This window comes from Loxodonta africana, chromosome 19 (genome assembly GCF_030014295.1).
Source record: "Loxodonta africana isolate mLoxAfr1 chromosome 19, mLoxAfr1.hap2, whole genome shotgun sequence".
Lineage (NCBI taxonomy): Eukaryota > Metazoa > Chordata > Mammalia > Proboscidea > Elephantidae > Loxodonta > Loxodonta africana.
In genome coordinates this window covers 9,095,244-9,114,554 of record NC_087360.1, presented here as the reverse complement: position 1 = coordinate 9,114,554, position 19,311 = coordinate 9,095,244, and the positions used below count along the sequence as shown (strand labels likewise).

The window sequence follows — 19,311 nt, the reverse complement described above, 5'->3', positions numbered from 1 at the left end:
TTGAGCACCCCTCAATCAGAGGTTCCCCAAAGAGACTAATCCTCTGACTCACTTGGAAATTCTGTTTGTTTGTGTTCTACCAACAGACTCTGATTTGGTAAACTGAATATGAAACCCAGACATCTGTATTTTTTTAAAAACTTCCAAGGTAGTGCTTACGATTAAAATCGGTTTAAGAACCAGTACGCTAGGTCACTTGCCTGACCGTTTAAGAGCCACATGCTTGAAATAGCAGCTTTCCAAGCCCCTCCTCTGGAGTATCCGATTCAGAGGACTGGGCCCACCTAGGAAACAGGGTTTTCAATCTTGTCCCTCTCCCCATACATAACCGGCAGCCTTGTAACTGAACCCACGTTCACAGGTTACTGGCCATGAATCAAATGCATTCAGGATTTAGTACCTGGGGTCCTAGACATATCCTTAGTAATTTAGACAAGGCAAGGCGGGTGTGTGTGTATGTGTGTGTGCGTAGGAATCCCACTTAACAATGTTTAATTATTAATAACGATGATTATCTGCATTTTCAATTCCCTATTTAGTCTGTCAGAACGAACAGGAAAAAAAAAACCTTTTCAAAGAAATAGCAGAGCATGCGAATGATACCCTGAATTCATGGTAGTGATTACAGTTGTGAGGGAGGGAATAAGATGGGGGCCTCAATCTTATTTGTAACATTTTCTTTTTTCATAAAAGGATCTCAAGCAAATATGGCATAATATTAAGATTTTATAATGCTGGTAGGGGATCCATACAAACACTCTTGTTTGTATGCTTTAATTATATCGCAATAAAAATAAGCTTTCAAAAAGTGTTCCCCCAGAAAGGCACAGTAACATGTCCAGGAAAGAAGTGTGAGTGAGGGGAAGGGCAAGATTTTATCAAGAAGTACAATCTTTCTTAGTCTGAGACACAAAAGTTTTCCCTCTTAAGTTTATGTTTCTCTGTAGCCAAGGACTCCTCTATGTGCTTAGTAAAATGGTAATGCAACTTATGCAAGCTAATATAAACGAGAAAGTTTAGGTTCCCTGCCTTGCATGTTTTGAATTACAATCTTGACTTGTTTTCTAAAACTTAAAACCCTTGGGAGTAGTTATAAGACTACTAAGGACAAAGCAATAGTGTTTAATAACTCCACTTAGGAAAAAAGGGTCTCTATCCAGGATGCGAGTGTACTTAATCAGCCAACAAGTATCTGTTGAGCACTCGAAGGGTCTAAGTAGCTCTTCCACACCTCTTAATGTCTACACGCCTGCATCGTAGAGTAGGGTACTAATGAGCAGAGCTCAGATTCAAGATGAACAGTTACCACTCTTCTCTTCCACCAACACTGGCTGCAACCAGTTTTGCAAATGGCTGTCCAGTTCTCTACTGGAGCCAGCTTTCTGCTCCACCACTTACCAGCCATGTGGCCTTAAATTAAGCAAGTACTTCGCCTATCTGAAAAATAGTGATAACGTCATAGGGTTGTTATGAGGGTGAAGTGAGATATATCACAGCTGAAATGCTTACCACAGTGCTTACCACATAGCAAAACCAAAAACCAAACCCATTGTTGTCGAGTTGATGTCAACTCATAGCCACCCTATAGGACAGAGTAGAGCTGCCCCATAGGGTTTCCAAGGAGTGGCTGGTGGATTTGAACTGCTGACCTTTTGGTTAGCAACCATAGCACTTAACCACTGTGCTGCCAGGGCTCCACCGCATAGCAAGCTGTTAATACATGACTGTCATTTATCATTACTGTCACAGGCCTAAAGTATTCTTTAAAAAGATGACGATCGGTATAAATTAATCCCCTATAATGGCAAAAAGAGCCCTGAACCCAAGCCCTAATAATGACGGCTCAAGAATAGCTTCATTTGGGAGAGAAAGCACATTAACAGGTGGAGGACTAACGTAGATAAAAGACAAGCCAGCTCCAAAAACCTTGGAGAATTTTGGGTGTTGAATACTTTGCTGTATTCTGTCACAATTTATCACTGATTTCACTTCCTTACTAATTCACTAATCAACAGTTTAAATATAAAACAGAATTCTGTTCATATCTATTAAACAACTATACTTCACCATACTTTTTCAGACAAACCACTCATGATTTATAAGGGAGGCCCCTTGGAGAAATAACAGTTCAGTTATTAAAGTTAAGTCCTAGAGTTCAGAATGCCAGCCAATAATGACTTTTCTAGTTAGTACTGAGACTTACTCAATTTAAGAAAAAGTATTGTTTTCTTAAGTGGGGATAAAACCTACTGCACACCTCTTTCAACCTTCACAGTCAGATAACCTATCCAGCTATTTATCTACTTAGAGGTCTAAACTCCTTTGAAGATCTACTGATTGCTAGGGACCCTCATCCCAGAAAAATGCGTATTCACAAGATTTTGCACTCAGTCTCAGGGGGTCATAGACACCCCCTAAGTCATCCATGGCAAATCAGATTATAAAATACTCACTAAACATGTAACTGTCCGATTCCAGGGACACTTTCTGAGAAATGTTAATCAGCTCTACATATTAATCCTAAAAAGTGGGCAAAATCCCTCACCCCATATCTTCCCATGGCAAACTTAACTAAAGAGGAATCCAGAGTTTTCAGAATTCAAGTCGATAGACGAGGGCCTTGACATTTAGAAAACTAGACCTTTGGAGTCTCTCTAATACAACTAAAAACTCCGAACGCATTCCATCCATTTAATTTCCACAACTGTCTAGAAACTTCTGATTAAATTTCATCTGCCGCTGGAAGGCTGCAACGCTTTATTCAGTATTTATTACCTTTAACATTAATATTGCCCAAGACCTCTGCTAGTGCTTTAAAATATTTGATTTTGCACCATTACGCTCTCCGAGCCTCGGTTTCCTCATTTGTATAACGGGGACCCTATCATCTACGTCTCAGGGTTGTTGGCAGAAATTACATAACGCCTGTGAAACACTCGGCAATGTCTGGCACACACTGAGTGTGCAGTAAACTTTAGCTATCATCATTATCATTACCCTCTCCTGGCTGAATCACTGTGGAGCCCAGGAGTTGGCACTTGGTACCCACCGTCCGTGACCGGGGTGGGCCGGGGACCGGAAGAGGGGCCCCGCGCCCTGGGAGTGGCAGGGGACCCAGACGGCGTGGAGGCTCCGAGAGTCGCCAGGGCTGCCTCGGTGGAGCTGAGGCCCTCCGTTGTCACCGCCGGGGTGGTCCCCGTCTGGGCCCTCACCGGGCTCCAGCAGCCCAGGAGCAGGAGCAGGAGCAGGAGTGGCTGGAAGCCCCGCGGCCCCATCGCCCTGCAGAACCCCCGCGCGGTCCTTGCGGTGCACAGCGCGTTGCCTGGCAACCGCGGTGGCCGAACGCGGGGCATCACGGGAAGGAGGGCGCGAAGCCGCGCGACATGGCGGAAACGAGGGGCGGGGAAATCCCAGCTGTCGTTCTCCAGCTCGACTGCGGCTCTTCTATGCAGATTTCCGGGTTCCAACCAGGAGACCTTGATTGGGTTGGCGTCGCGCAGGGCCCTGGAATCAGGATTTTTCACAAGTGCCCTGACGCCACCGGTGAGGGGACGGAACTTTGGCAACCGCTTTCTTTTTTTTTTTTGTCCTGATGCTACGAAATACGAGTCCTTTGAAGAAGTATGGGCGTAGCACCACCGTCCCTGAATTCTCTCCATCCAGAACCCGCTCGACCCAGGCTTTCCCTTTTTTGTTGTAGACGCATCCCGAGAGGTCTCCAAGTAACTTCTGTCCACCGCTCTGTGGTAAGGGGGACAAATGAACACTTAATGACTTTTTTAACTGACAAAAATTAAATAGAATGATTTTCAGTCTTAAAACACAAAGCAAATCAACTGTAATCCTACAAAGTGATAAAGAGACCACAAGACTTAGAGGGAAGTCCCTTCATCCTAAACTGGTTTATTTACAGAGGGGACCCGAACCCACGGAGGTTAGTTATACCGTGGACAAATAATCTCACATTTAAGAAGCAGATGTCGAAATACTTAAACGTATCATGGTATTTATTCAAGAAACATTTATTTACCAATTCAGAAAGATGCCAAAACAGCACATATACCTAGTTTATTAAATAAAAAAAATATATATATAGCAAAACTAAATCATCAAAGCAACATCTTTAGCACCTTCCTGTGGCATTCCAGAGAAAGCGTATGAAAATACAGCTGGATCACTCGTGTGTGGTACACAGTTCCAGCTTTTTCTTCATAGCATTGCTTTAGCATCTGACTGAAATTCTGAACCACTTTTAATAACTGATGAAACTTTCCCTCAAAAAAAAAAAATTTTTTTTTTCCAAACCTCCATCTCATAATTGCTAAATCGAGGACTTTTTCTTTTTTAAACCTTCTCCTTATTTCCAGGATTTCACTCTCTTTTTTATTGCTTAACATCTGTGAATCACTTTGTCCTGTTTTCTGTTTTGAAATTTTAGGCTGTTGCATTAGACTTTGATGAAGTGCTCTTTGGCTTTAACTTCTTTTTTTTTTTTTATTTTCATGATTATATGACCTGTGAGTTCCTCTTCAAGTCTAACATCCTATGATTCCAACTAGGACACAATTTGGGAAATAATCTCATCATACCTTCTTGTCCAATCTCAGTCAGTAGATAACCAAAAAGTCGTTTTATGACATCTTACCAAGTCGAAATAAGGGTTACATCAACTCAGATACACTTTGCAAATCTTAGGAAAACTGGATCTTTCATTTCACAAGTGACCTGTTTCTGTCAGGTGATACCCTCTTGAGCCAGGCTTTTTTCATCTTTCATCCCAGAGGATCCTTTCTCCCTTCCTTCCGCCCTGGCCTTAGCAGGTTACCTCATTTGGATGGAAGGACACAAAGAGAAGTTAACATCTGTTCCCTATTTTTCCAACACTGCAGTGTCTGGGTTATTCATAAATGTTTGTGATATAAAATGTCCATCTGTTTCTCTAGGGTTATTGGCATTCTCAATTCCTTAGAGTCTGTGCCAGCCTTAGAAGGACTAAAGACATTTCAGCTTTGGAATTTTGTGCTTGGAAAACGTTGCATATGAGGAGCCTGAAAAAGCTAAGACACAGGAGTACCTGGGGGTGGGGGGTGGGGGGGGGTTAAGGCTTTTTTTGCAAGGCACAAGGCAGTGTTAACCACTCCTCATATTCTTTGGTGTCATCTGAGGTGAGCTGGTGGTTGTTGTTATTATTATTATTGCTACAGTCATGGCTTCTAATCTGTTTAAAATTAGATATCATTTTTTTCCTGCTAATAAGTATAATAGAAACCCTGGTGGCCAGGGTGCTACGGTTAAGTACTCAGCTGCTAACTGAAAGATTGATGGTTCAAACCCAGCCAGCGGCTCCACAGGAGGAAGCTCTGGTGATCTGCTCCCATAAAGATTGTTGTTGTTAGATGCTGTCGAGTCGGTTCCAACTCATAGCTACACTATGTACAAGAGAAGCAAACACTGCCTGGTCCTGCGTCGTCCTCACAGTCATTGCTATGCTTGAGCCAATTGTTGTAGCCACTGTGTCAGTCCAGCTCGTTGAGGGTCTTCCTCTCTTTCACTGACCCTCTACCAAGCACCATGTCCTTCTCCAGGAACTGGTCCCTCCTGATACCATGTCCAAAGTACATGAGACAAAGTCTTGCCATCCTTGCTTCTAAGGAGCATTCTGACTGTACTTTGTCCAGGATGGATTTGTTCATTCTTCTGCATTCCATAGTACATTCAGTACTCTTCACCAACACTGTAATTCAGAGGCACCAATTCTTCTTTGGTCTTCGTTATTCATTATCCAGCTTTTGCTTGCATATGAGGTGATTGAAAATATCATGGCTTGAGTCAGGTGCACCTTAGTTCTCAAGGTGACATCTTTGCTTTTTAACACTTTAAAGAGGTCTTTTGCAGCAGATTTGCCCAATGCAATACTTCGTTTGATTTCTTGACTGCTTCTTCCATGAGCACTGATTGTGGATCCAAGTAAAATGAAATCCTTGACAACTTCAGTCTTTTCTCCATTTATTATGATGTTGCTTATTGGTCCAGTTATGATGATTTTTTGTTTTCTTTATGTTGAGGTATAATTCATACTGAAGGCTGTGGTCTTTGATCTTCATCAGTAAGTGCTTCAAGTCCTCTTCGCTTTCTGCAGGCAAGGTTGTGTCACCTGCATATTGCAGGTTGTTAATGAGTCTTCTTCATATAGTCCAGATTCTCAGATTAATTGCTCAGCATACAGATTGAATAAGTATGGTGAAAGAAGACTACCCTGACGCATACCTTTCATGTTTTTAAACCGTGTAGTTTGAACAACTGCCTCTTGGTCTGTGTGCACATTCCTCATGAGCACAATTAAGTGTTCTAGAATTTCCATTCTTCCAAATGTTATGCATAATTTGTTGTGATCTACATAGTCAAATGCCTTTGCATAGTCAATAAAACACAGGTAAACAACTTTCTGGTATTCTCTGCTTTCAGCCAAGATCCATCTGACATCAGTAATTATATTCTTGTTCCACATCCTCTTCTTGACTTTCTGGCAGTTCTCTGTTGATGTACTGTTGCAACCATTTTTAAATTATCTTCAGCAAAATTTTACTTGTGTGTGATATTAATGATATTGTTCAATAATTTCTAGATCATGTTGAATTACTTTTCTTTGGAATGAGCACAGATATGGATCTCTTCCAGTCAGTTGGCCAGGTAGCTGTCTTCCAAATTTCTTGGCATAGGTAAGTGAGCACTTCCAGTGCTGCATCCGTTTGTTGAAACATCTCAATTGGTATGCCATCAATTCCTGGAGGCTTGTTTTTCGCCAATGCCTTTAGTGCAGCTTGGACTTCTTCCTTCAATACCATCAGTTCTTGATCGTATGCTACCTCCTGAAATGGTTTAATGTCAACCAATTCTTTTTGGTACAGTGACTCTGTGTATTCCTTCCATCTTCTTTTGATGCTTCCTGCACTGTTCAATATTTTGCCCATAGAATCCTTCAATATTGCAACTTGGGGCTTAAAATTTTTTCTTCAGTTCTTTCAGCCTGAGAAATACTGAGCATGTTCTTCCTTTTGGTGTTCTAATTCCAGGTCTTTGCACGTTTCATTATAATACTTGGTCTTCTAGAGCTGCCCTTTGAAATCTTCTGTTCGGCTCTTTTACTTCATCTTTCTTCCACTCACTTTAGCTGCTTTACGTTCAAGAGCAAGTTTCAGAGTCTCTTCTGACATCTATTTTGGTCTTTTCTTTCTTTCCTGTCTTTTTAATGACCTTGTGCTTTCTTCATGTATGATATCCTTGATGTCATCCCACAATTCGTCTGGTCGTTAATGTTCAATGTGTGAAATCTGTTCTTGAGATGGTTTCTAAATTCAGGTGGGATATACTCAAGGTCATATTTTGGCTCTTGTGGACTTGTTTTGATTTTCTTCAGCTTCAGCTTGAACTTGCATATGAACAATTGATAGTCTGTTCCACAGTCAGCCCCTGGCCTTTTTCTGACTTTTTTCCACAAATGTAGTCGATTTGATTCCTGCTTATCCCGTCTGGCAATGTCCACATGTATAGTCCCTATTTATGTTGCTGAAAAAAGATATTTGCAGTGAAGAAGTCGTTCGTCTTGCAAAATTCTTTCATACAATTCCAGCATCATCTGTCACCAAGGCTATATTTTCCAACTACTTGTCCTTCCTCTTTGTTTCCAGCCTTCTCATTCCAATCACCAGTAATTATCAATGCATCTTGATTGCATGTTTGATCAATTTCAGACTGCAGAAGTTGGTAAAAAAATCTTTGGCCTTAGTAATTGGTGCATGAATTTGGATAATAGTCATGTTAAATGGTCGTCCTTGTAGGTGTATGGATATTATCTTATCACTGACAGTGTTGTCCTTCAGGGTAGATCTTGAAATGCTTTTTGACGATGAATGTAACGCCAACCCTGTTCAATCTGTCACTCCTGGCGTAGTGGACTACAACATGATTGTCAGATTCAGGAAGGCCAATAACAGTTCATTTCAGCTCACTAATGCCTAAATATCAATCTTTATGCATTCCATTTCATTTTTTACGACTTCCAGTTTTCCTAGATTGATACTTCATACATTTCATGTTCCGATTATTAATGGATGTTTGCAGCTGTTTCTTCTCATTTTGAGCCGTCCCACCTCAGCAAATGAAGATCCCGAAAGTTTTACTCCATCCATGTCATTAAGGTTGACTCTGCTTTGAGGAGGCAGCTCTTCCGCAGTTGTGTTTGAGTGCCTTCTAACCTGAGGGCTTATCTTCCAGCCCTGTATCACTAAAAATATCACTAGTCTGTCTTAATCTGGAAGCTCCACTGAAACCTGTCCCCCATGGTTGACCCTGCTGGTAATTGAAATACTGGTGGCATAGCTTCCAGCATCCCAACAACACACAAGCCACCACAGTACATCCAACAGGCTATAAGGATTACAGCCTAGAAAACTTTATGGGACAGTTCTACTCTGTCACATGGGATTGCTATGGGCCAAAAATTGACTTGACAGCACCTAACAACAACACATTCTTGAAAAACCTCAAATTGAGATATTTGACCTTTTCTCAGAAATATAACAAGAGGATTGCAATAAGAATCCATCATTTACCATACAACTGTAAACTTGCATCTCATTATTGGACCATACTGCGGTACAAATAAATTAGTTGGCTTTTTAAAAATCAGTTTTGTTTCTATTATTTTTAGATTGAAATATTTCAAACACAATGAAAAGTATAGAAAATAACACCACTGTATACTGCAACAAGGTTATTCAGGTGTTAAAATTTTTCTGTATTTACTCCACATTTCTTTTTAGTCAGGCTTATTGGGGGAAAATTTATGTAGAAGTATGTAATTTAATGAACTTTAACAAATGCATACAGTTGTGTAACCATGACCACATTCAAGATATAGAACAGTTCCATCACTCCAAAAAGTAGTCCCCTCATGTCCCTTTATAATCAACCCTTTCCACTATCCCAGCCCCTGGCAACACTGATCTATTTTCCATCCATGTAGTTTTGCCTTTTCCAGAATGTCACAGCAATGGAGTCATACGTAGCCTTTTGAGCCTGGCATCTTTCACTTAGCATAATGCCTTTGAGATTCATCCATGTTGCATGTATTGACAGGTCATTCCATTTTCTTGCTGACAAGTATTCCATATATGGATATACTGCAATTTGTACATCTGTGCACCAGTTGAAGAACATTTGAGGTTTTCTGATTTGTAGCAATAACAAATAGAGCCACAAATAAAATTTATGTACGAGTTTTGTGTGAATATAGGTTTTCAATTCTCTTGGATAGATACCTTCAAAAAAAAAAAAAAAAAACCCACTGCCGTCCAGGCAATTCTGACTCATAGCTACCCTATAGGGTTTCCAAGGCTATAACTCTTTACTGCAGCAGACTGCCACATCTTTCTCCCCCATATCCGCTAGTGGTTTCAAACCTTTGGCTTTTGGGTTAGCAGTCAAATACTTTAACTACTGTACCACCAGGGATCCCTCTCTACATACCTCTGTTTTACTTTATAAGAAACTGCAAAACTCTTTTCCAAAATGACTGTGCCATTTTGCATTGTACAGCAATGTATGAGAGTTCCAGTTGCTCCATGTGCTAGTGAGCACTTGGTATAGTATCTCAATACCATTGTTTTTGTTTTTGTTCTTAGCCATTCTAATAGGTGGGTGGTAGGATCAGTGGTAATATTAGTATCGTGGTTTTATTAGTTGGCTTTTAATAAATCCATTCATCTTGTGATGGCACGTTTACATTGCACTTTCATTTTTGGGGTGCCAAAAGCAATTATTTGTTACGCTCAAGCGTTTAAATGTCAATGTTACATTTAACAAATCAATGTTAAATGAAAGGTTCATTTTTCTGTAGACAGAAAAAAAAGTCAATTCTGACTCATAGGCTGCCTCTTGGTACCTCTGAGAGGCACTGCTCTCTCCTGTCCCCCGCAACTTCTATTTCAGAGATTCTGTGTCGTAAACTTGTTTTCACCCATGACCTTAGGACCTGCAGGTAGTTCCTTTTGTTCACCTGTTACTGACAGCCTGTTAGTGAATTCTTTTTGAGACCTGAACCTGCCTCATTTTGCCCTGCCCTGGGGTCAGGCAGCTCTGCTACAGCTTGTATTAAAGCATTTACCTTTTGTTAACCCAAATTTGTTTTAAAGAATTTGGAGACCAAAGAAAAGCAAATACTAGACTGGGTAAGCCTGTGCTAAAACCAGCCACCTCACAGTGTTAGGCATGTTTGTCATGCCCAAAGTCAGGATCCATTGTCTAACAAGTATGAATGTATTTATAACAACGATGAAAATTTTGGAATGTTCTGGAAATGTTAAGAGTTATTACAGCCATAGTTATGGATGGAACAATCCCACTCCCAAACCCCCAGAATTCCCCATATCTTTTCATTATTGTCAATTTATTAAGGAGGAATAGAAAAAATGAAGTTTATCTAGGCCTGTTTGAACAGAGACTCGAGTGGCGACTTACCCATCCACTTTCTGTCTCCCAGAAAGGATTTGATATCTCTTAAGAGCAGCCATTTCATCTTCCATTTTTTATCCTGTGGGTTTATACATAACTTTTTTATTCATTTACTATCATTTTAGTAGTGTTTCAGGAGAGAGCAGAGATAATTGCAGGGGTTCAGTCTGTTATGTTTCTGCATATTTCATGTAAACATATTTTTTGGGATCAGGTGTAGAAAGGCAGTGAAATTATTAAAAACACATACCCTGTAGTCTGCTTGGGTTCAGATCCGCGGTTCTGCCATTTACTATCTGTGGAAGCTTTCTTGGGCAAGCTTTCTGCGTTCAGATTGCTCATCTATAAAATGCTAATAATAGTGGTACATATGGGTTTTTACCACAATTGCGTGTGTGGGGGGAATGGTGCTAGGCACTTAATAAACATCAAAAGGCTTAAAAATGTTAGTATAGAAAGGATTTAAACCTGTTGCCTTCCAGTGGATTCTGACTGATAGCAACCCTATAGGACAGAGTAGAGTAGCGTTTCCAAGGAGCAGCTAGTGAATTCGAACTGCCGACCTTTTGGTTAGCAGCTGTGCTCTTAACTACTGTGCCACCAGGGCTCCAGAAAAAGGGTTTAGGGTTCCTTAATTGGAAAAGTCAAAAAATGATGTTGTTTAGTTCTGCTTAAATCTAAAAGAGAAAGATAAATTCTCTCGTAATCTTCCCTTGAAATTAACTGTATTTTCCTCAGGGTTTAGCAAACCTGGAGCCCTGGTGGCCAGTGGTTAAAGCGTTTGGCTGCTAACCAAAAAGTCGGAAGTTCGAACTCATCAAGTGCTCCTCAGAAGAAAGATGTGGTAGTCTGCTTCCATAAAGATTTCAGTCTTGGAGACCCTATGGGGCAGTTGTACTCTGTACAGTAGTGTTGTGATGAGTGAGAATCCACTTGAAGTTTTTTTTTTTTTTTTTTTGGTTTAGCGTTTGAAACCTGCAGTTCCGCGTTGAGCCTACAGGTGGCAGCCTCCATCACCAAAACTTGGATACTCTCACAGGACTGATACTGAGAAAAATACTCTTGATTCTTTCATTGGCCGAACACCTTCTGTATGCCAGGAACCAGGGAAAGAGCAGTGATCAAGGTGATACCACCGTTGCCCTCTTGGAACTTAAAAAAAAAAAAAAAAAGAGAGTGCGACAATTCTAGAACTTAATTCAGAATAGGGGAGGGGACCCCCCAAGAAAACCTTCTTTGTGAATTTCCTAGTTTGAGGCAGAAGCCCTAACTAAAATCCATTGCAGTACTTAATACCAATTTTCTTCAGGCCTACTTGCACTTAAAAGGAGGTTTTCATAAGCTCTACCCTCGTTGAAAAGTGTGGAATGCTAAGGGGCATTGAGATAGGCACTCTCTTAGAAGGGGGGTGGTGGGGCCAATGGAAGGGAAGATTTAGGAATTACAGACCAGGGACAACAACTCTCAAAAACCCTAAGATATTTGAAGCCTAACATTTCCTTTTTCTAAAGAAAAACTATCCAAAAATTGGAAATAAGACCAAGAGAGGGCAGTGTAGTCCTTTACACAGACACACACACCCCAAACCCATTACTGTGGAGCCAGTTCTGACACTTGGCGGCCCTGTACAACAGAATAGAACTTAGAACTACCCCACAGGGTTTCCAAGGATCTGGCTGGTGGATTCAAACTGCCAACCTTTTGGTTAGTAGCCGAGCTCTTAACCACTGTGCCACCAAGGCTCTAAGTCCACACAAGGATTATTCAATTGTCTGGACCTTTACAGAAAAAATTTGCTACTCACGCTAGAGAATTAAATAAGCCCACACAAGGGTTATTTAATTCTCTAACACAGGTAGCTAATTTTTTTCTATAAAGATCGAGATAGCAACCATTTTAGGCTTCGCAGGCTATATGCTGTCAACTACTCAACTCTTATCATTGTGGCAGTGGCTGTGTTTCAATAAAACTTTATTACAAACACAAGCAGAGGGCCAGATTTGGCCCACCGGCAGTAGACCAGGGATTGTACCTTTGTTTGCCTTGCTATTTACTATTGATTAAAGGCCCAGTGGAATTTCAGATTATTTCTGCCTAGTTCAGAATAGAAGCCCAAAGCTTGCAGTTTTTTGTTAACCTGTAGAACACTAATCAGTTTTGCATCTAACCAAGTTTCCTACTTCCTCAAATATTTACTTCTTCAAAATGCACCTTTTGTTTTTTACTAGCTTTTCCATTTTGCTAGTTCCCTCTGTAAAAAGTTGAGTAAATTTTTGACATGTTTTCATCCCATATTTGAATGAAAGTCGTATTGTAACTTTTGACATCCTTGTTTATTACTTTTGCTGTTCCCAGTGATGAGCAAGGACCTCTGGTGGTGCAATGGTTAAACGCTTGGCTGCTAACAGAAAGGTCGGTGGTTTGAACTCACCAGCTGCTCTGTGGGAGAAAAGACCTTGGGATTTGCTCCTGTAAAGATCACAGCCTAGGAAACCCTGTGGGGCAGTTCTAGTCTGTCCTACAGGGTTGCTATGAGTTGAAATCCACTTGAGGGCACACAACAACAACAAAAATAAGCAGAAAAACTCATTAACTAACGATGAAACTGGTGTTATCATGGAGGGTAGCAAAGAACGGGGAACCTAGGAACTGCACCCCATTCTGATGTCAAACTGAAGGGAGAGAAATCCCCTGTTGCGGGAACAGAGTTTCGGGGCTTTTGGCAAGGGATAAAAAGGAAAGCGTGTGGAACTTCTCCCAGGCCCCGCACCATCACCGCCAAATGGGGCATAATTCTTTATATCTCCAGAATGGACTATGAGTAGAGTCATTTTGTCTTATCCAATCTCAAAGTTGATCCTAGGATTTCATTTCCACATTGATTACACTCCTGAACTGGCCTCCTCAAATTCGTTTCTTAAAGCAAGTCCCAAGATAGGTGTAAGTCTTAGGTATATTGAGCAAATGCTTCAACTCCTCCGTTAAATGAACCAGGCCTTGCTTTTTTCTTCAGTTACATCATGCCCCTGATTAAACGCTCCAATGGCTTCCCACTGCCTTAGTGTAAAGCCCAAACCCTTCCTGTGGTCTGTAAGGCCCTACATGATCTGCCCTCTGCCCACCTCCTTGACCTCATCTCCTACCCCTCCCCATCATTCACTACACACTCCAGCCACCTTGTCCCTTGCTAACTCCTCAACCGAGCCAAACTTATTCCTACGCCAGGACATTTGCACCTGCTCTTTGTTGCCTCCCTCCAGAACTTGAATGGCTGACTGTTTTTCTTGAATTTTCATTTAAGTCCCATTTCAAATGATACCTTTTCATAGAGATTGTCTCTGGCTGCCAAATGTAACTTAGACTCCCCAATTATTAGTGAGATTTGCTATCTATTCATATGCTTATTGGACGTTCAGTTTTTGATTCTAAAATGTCCCCATTGAACATTTTTTATGTTCTTTTTTTTTATGCTTTTCTATTTAGTTGTTTCTATTTTCTTATTAATATGAAGGAGTTCTTTATGAACTCTGAATGTTAATCCTTTCTTGGCATTACAAATATCTTCTTTCAGCCTGTGGCTTATTTGTTTTTTTAAGTACTTTTTTTAATGGTATCATTTGTTGAACCCATTAACCAGACCAATCCCGTTGCCTTTGAGACGATTCTGACGCATAGCTACCTTAGAGAACAGAGTAGAACTGCCTCAGAGCAGCTGGTGGTTGAACTGCCGACCTTTCGGTTAGCAGATGAGCTATTAACCACTACACCACTAGGGCTCCCATTTGTTGTACAAAAGTTTTAAATTCTGATGTAGACAAATTGATAAAAAAAAATTTCCCTTAACAGGTTTTGCTTTTTTCCCGTATTACAGAAGGCATCATTTCTTCTCTCAGTATTTTAGATTTTCTTCTAAAAGTTTTAAAGATTTGCTTTGAACACCTGGCATTTATTCTTGTGTATAGTGTGAGTTAGGGATTCAATTTAATTCTTTTTCCCAGAGAGATAAGTAATGTCCTCGCACCGTTGACTCTTTTCTACCACTTTGTAGCATACACGTACTACCCATACGTAGTTTCATTGTATCTGTGGATCTAGTCTTCCTTTTAATATCTACCTAGCTGAACCTTCACAATCCCGTTTTCCTTTTAGATCTGTCTGGTCTATCTGCTTAGATGACAGCCTATAGTTTAAAAAATATTCCTGCCTTCCTCCAGTTCAGTTAGCCTGCCTTCCTCCAGTTCAGTTAGCCTGCCTTCCTCCAGTTCAGTTAGCCTGCCTTCCTCCAGTTCAGTTAGCCTGCCTTCCTCCAGTTCAGTTAGCCTGCCTTCCTCCAGTTCAGTTAGCCTGTCTTCCTCCAGTTCAGTTAGCCTGCCTTCCTCCAGTTCAGTTAGCCTGCCTTCCTCCAGTTCAGTTAGCCTGCCTTCCTCCAGTTCAGTTAGCCTGCCTTCCTCCAGTTCAGTTAGCCTGCCTTCCTCCAGTTCAGTTAGCCTGCCTTCCTCCAGTTCAGTTAGCCTGCCTTCCTCCAGTTCAGTTAGCCTGTCTTCCTCCAGTTCAGTTAGCCTGTCTTCCTCCAGTTCAGTTAGCCTGTCTTCCTTTGATTCTTTCACTCTTCTGACTGATTCTGTTCTGATAGCACAACACAAGCATATTTAAAAAGAAAAAAAAAAAATTTTTTTTTTTTTGGTTCCTCTTTCATTTCATGAGCAAATTGCTTTCCCATAGACAGAATCTTCCGGGCATAGACCTCATTAACTGCCTTTTTAGCTTTTGGGTTTTCATTAGCTTTCTCTATCTCAATTCACCAAGAAGCATATCTCCTCTATAATATGGGGTCTCTTCTTTTCTTTTCTTTTTATTTCTAAAATATACCATCATTCTATGGGTAAAGTTGGAGTCCCTGGTGGTCCAAAATGGTTAATGTGCTTGGCTGCTAATCGAAAGGTTGGTGGTTTGAGCCCACCAAGAGGCACCTAGGGAGAAAGTCCTGGTAATCTGCTTTTGAAATATCAGCCATTGAAAACCCTGTGGAGCAGAGTGTTCCTTTGACACGCGTGGGTTGCCATGAGTCGGAGTCAATCTGATGGCGACTGGTTTTATGGGTAAAGTCAGAGTCTGGGCTCCTCAAATCCAAAGCCATGATTGAGGCTTATGCAATTAACAGACCAGAGCCAACCTGAGGTCCCAGGGGTGAGGTAATCCTTACTGGTGTGTGACAATGGATTCAAGAGATCAGTCCCTCCACAGGGCTCAGAATAACAGGTGGGGGCAGAAGAACAGGTGGGGGCAGCTAACTTTGCAGCATCTACCTACACCATGTATTCACAATATAAAAAGGCTAGACTCCCACATACAAGAGCTCTGTAGACCCCGTAGAACTTAGCTGCCTTTGCTATTTAAAGTTTCAGCCTAAAGCCTTGCTGAAAGAGGTACTCTATAAGAAGCAAAAATATTCTGCCCACCAGAGCCTCAAGGTTTGTAAGCTAGAGCTCTGCCCGCTTTAAGGTAAGCCTTGCCAGGGACAGAAAGGCCCTCCTCCCAATAATCTAATCTCTGACCTGGCCACCCGATGAGGCCAAAGCCGTACTCACACGGAGAGGTCAAGGCCTGCCCCAGAGGCCCTTGTACTCAGGCCCCTGCCAGTTGAAATCCTGAGAACAACTGTAGCTGTATATGCTACCCAGGTCAACAGCCCACTTGACCCACAATGACCTTTAAACCTAGAGCCCTGGCTGCACCAGAAACTTGATCTCCATGTGCTATTTTAGCCCCCAAATGTCAGTCCTTATGCCTGCATCTCAAGGTCTTCCTAACGGAAAACTAACATGGTGGGGGTTTTTCCTAACAGAAAATTAACATGTTAGGAATTTATGAGGTGATAATTGATTATACCCTTCCATGCCTTTCCAAATTCTAAACCCACTGAGAATCAGGCAGCTAGAGCTTAAAAAAAAAAAAAAAAAATCACCTTCATTGATAAGGCTGATTATAGGCAACTCCCCTCCGGATTAATCTGATGTCTCCAGTAGTCACGGGCAGATGCGGTTACTGCCAACCTCCTCCATAGAGAAAGGCTCCCCATGGTAAGAAAGGAAAACATGAGCGTCTAAAGGTCAGATCCCAGCAAAAGAGAAAAAGAGAAAGGGACCGGGCAACATACTCAGCATGTTCCCCCAGGCCTGTCAATCACACAAATCACTCATCTCACGGAGGCACAAGAGAAAGAGGCCAAAAGTTTGTCTTCAATCTGTTTTATCCTGAGGAGCAGAGGATAAATTCCCATCTAACAGTTGTCTTTGGTTTGGGGACTTGTTCTTCATCCAGTAGTTGTGGTCATGGCACCTGGGTCACATGATATATCTGTCAGGATTCATAACATTGCCAGACAAACTCAAAGTGCCGTAAGCAAAACGGAATTTTTATGAGTTAGGGGACTGACCTTTCCTCAGGCAATGCTGGACTTGGGGGTTCAATCACTTTAACCAGGCATCTGTCTCTTACCATCTCTAGGCTCTCCTACCCTCTGTATTGGCTTCTTTTTCCTTCATTGGGTCTTCTCAAGTAATGGCAAAAATGGCCACCAGCTGCTCCAAGCTTGCATTCCACCAGCTTAGAAATTCTGGTGAGAATTTCTCCTTCCTAATACTTTCAATTTTTTTTTTTTTTTAATACTTTCAGTGGTGGCCTGGTGGTACAGTGCTTAAGCGCTTATCTGCTAACCAAATGATTGGCAGTTTGAACCTACCAGCCAGCTTCTCTAGGGGAGAAAGATGTGGCAGTCTGCTTCCCTAAAGGTTTACAGCCTTGGAAACCTTATGGGGAAGCTCTACCCTGTGGAGCCCTGGTGGAATAGTGGTTAAGAGCTCGGCTGCTAACCAAAAGGTCAGCAGTTCAAATCCAGCAGTTACTCCTTGGAAACCCTATGGGGCAGTTTTACTCTGTCCTATAGGGTTGCTATGAGCCAGAATCAACTTGATGGCAATGGGTTAGCCATCAAGACATTCTAGCAAAAGTCCCAGAATCAAGTCTCATTGGCCTGGTTTGCATCATGTGACTTCTCTCTGGACTAATGCTGGACCCGTTAGCAGTCACTCCCCATTCCCCTCTCCCCTCAGCCCTGGCAACCACCAATCTGCTTTCTATCTGTACGGAGTTACCTAGTGTGAATGTTTCATATAAATAGGATCCTTTTGTGACTGGCTTCTTTCACTTAACATGTTTTCAAGATTCATCCATGTCGTAGCATGTACTAGTACTTAATTCCTTTCTATGGCTGAATAGATCCTAAACTATTTTTTCAGCCTCTCTTTTCAAGATTCCTCATTCAAACCTTAAGGCGGACTGCCCTAGACTACCTGGCCACCTCCAGTCCCATTCTACATTCGTTGTGCTTCCATTTCTCCCTGGAATGGCCAGATGTCCTCCTCATACACACAGTCTGTCCATTCAGTGCTCTCACAGATGTCACCTTTCTTCATGAAATGCCCTTGAGTGTCCCCTACCATCCCAGTGAAGCCCATTTCTCCTCCCTGGCACCTTCTTTTATTTGAACCAATGGTGCTTATATTCTCTCTATATTTTGACCGTGTTGCTAGATGATGACTGCTATGAAGACACTGGCTTTTTTAATTTTTTTATCCTTAGCCCGGTCCCTTGGACATAACAAGTGGTCACCACGAAACTGGTGTTTCTGAACTGGAGGCAACTTTGGCCCTTGGGAGACATTTGACGTCTGGAGGCATTTTTGATTGTCCAAACTTAGGGAGGTGGGTGCTATGGCATCTAGTGGGTAGAAGCCAGGGATGCTGCTTATACCCCACAATGCCCAGGACAGCTCCCTACAACCAAGAATTATCTGGCCCGAAATGCCAATAGTGCTGAGGTCAAGAAACTGCCATAAATGAATTAGTGCTCCTTTTTGAACAGGTTAGCAAAGAGGAATCAAGAGTAATCAGTATACCAGTCTGGCAGAAAAATCTCACTGGGGAATTCATGCCTTTTTTTTTTTTTTTGCTTTTTTTAGGAGCTGGGAAGCTCCTGGGAGCTGGGGGTGACTCCAGTGCAGAGCTCTTTCCTGATGCCACAGAGGTGCCCTGGGAGCACAGATGGTATTTTTACCACTTATTCTCCTCTAAGAGTAACAACTGACCTGCCAGGAATCCATAAAGTGCTAGGAATGTTAACCCTGTTAGGAAGAAAACTCCTAGGTCTTTTAAAGTCTAGCGACATGGATCGTGCTCCTGGGGGAGGGCAGAGGAAGATGTTTTTCAAAGTACCCTGTCCTGGCTTCCCCAGTGGGGTGACTGTTCAGAGTTGGCTTTGGAATCAATGATTCACGGAAACCTGAGGCCCTGTCTTCCTCTCCTTTCCAAGAAGTGAGGAAGAGTTTTGAGAAAGGATTCTATTTGCATTGTGCTTCGCTGAGCAACTCATATGCAGGAAATTAATGTGCCGAAACTCAAGGCACCCGTATCATTTCACTGTGAAAACAGCAGTCTGGTCGGAGCAGGGGTTAGGAGCTTTAAAGTCATATCTTATGTTCCTGCTCATCCCATCCGACTGGTTCTTGTGAACGACACGGAAGTTAGATAATATATGCCCTAACGATGGAAGGTAGGAAACGTCTGAAGGAGTTTGACGAGGCAAGGAATAGGGGTTAACAGGCTCTTTTAAAAAGTTTGTCCTTGGGGTAGAATTACCTGACAGCCTGGCTAGGATTTGGTAGCGGTGTGTGTACTTGGAAGAATTACCTTTAGCACAGCTGGCATAGATATAAATGCCAAAGCAGAGAGCTCCTTGAGG

The 19,311-nt window shown here is 41.9% G+C and overlaps 1 protein-coding gene across 13 annotated transcripts in view; it reads right to left on the bottom strand.

The window, feature by feature from the left end:
- TCTN1 (tectonic family member 1) overlaps window positions 1-4,497 on the bottom strand; it is a 33,425-nt gene extending 28,928 nt beyond the window's left edge. For 3 of the 13 annotated variants that reach the window (XR_010318579.1, XR_010318576.1, XR_010318577.1), the window contains exon 1: window positions 3,050-4,496. Coding sequence is in view for 9 of the 13 variants with exons in the window: in XM_023539294.2 (XP_023395062.1) it covers window positions 3,050-3,659 (610 nt within the window). In the remaining 4 variants the exon portion in view is untranslated. Of the gene's footprint in view, window positions 1-3,049 lie in introns of all 13 variants that reach the window. The other 10 variants (XR_010318578.1, XM_023539295.2, XM_023539296.2 and 7 more) reach the window with 4 other exon arrangements.
- Between the last annotated feature and the right edge of the window lie 14,814 nt (window positions 4,498-19,311).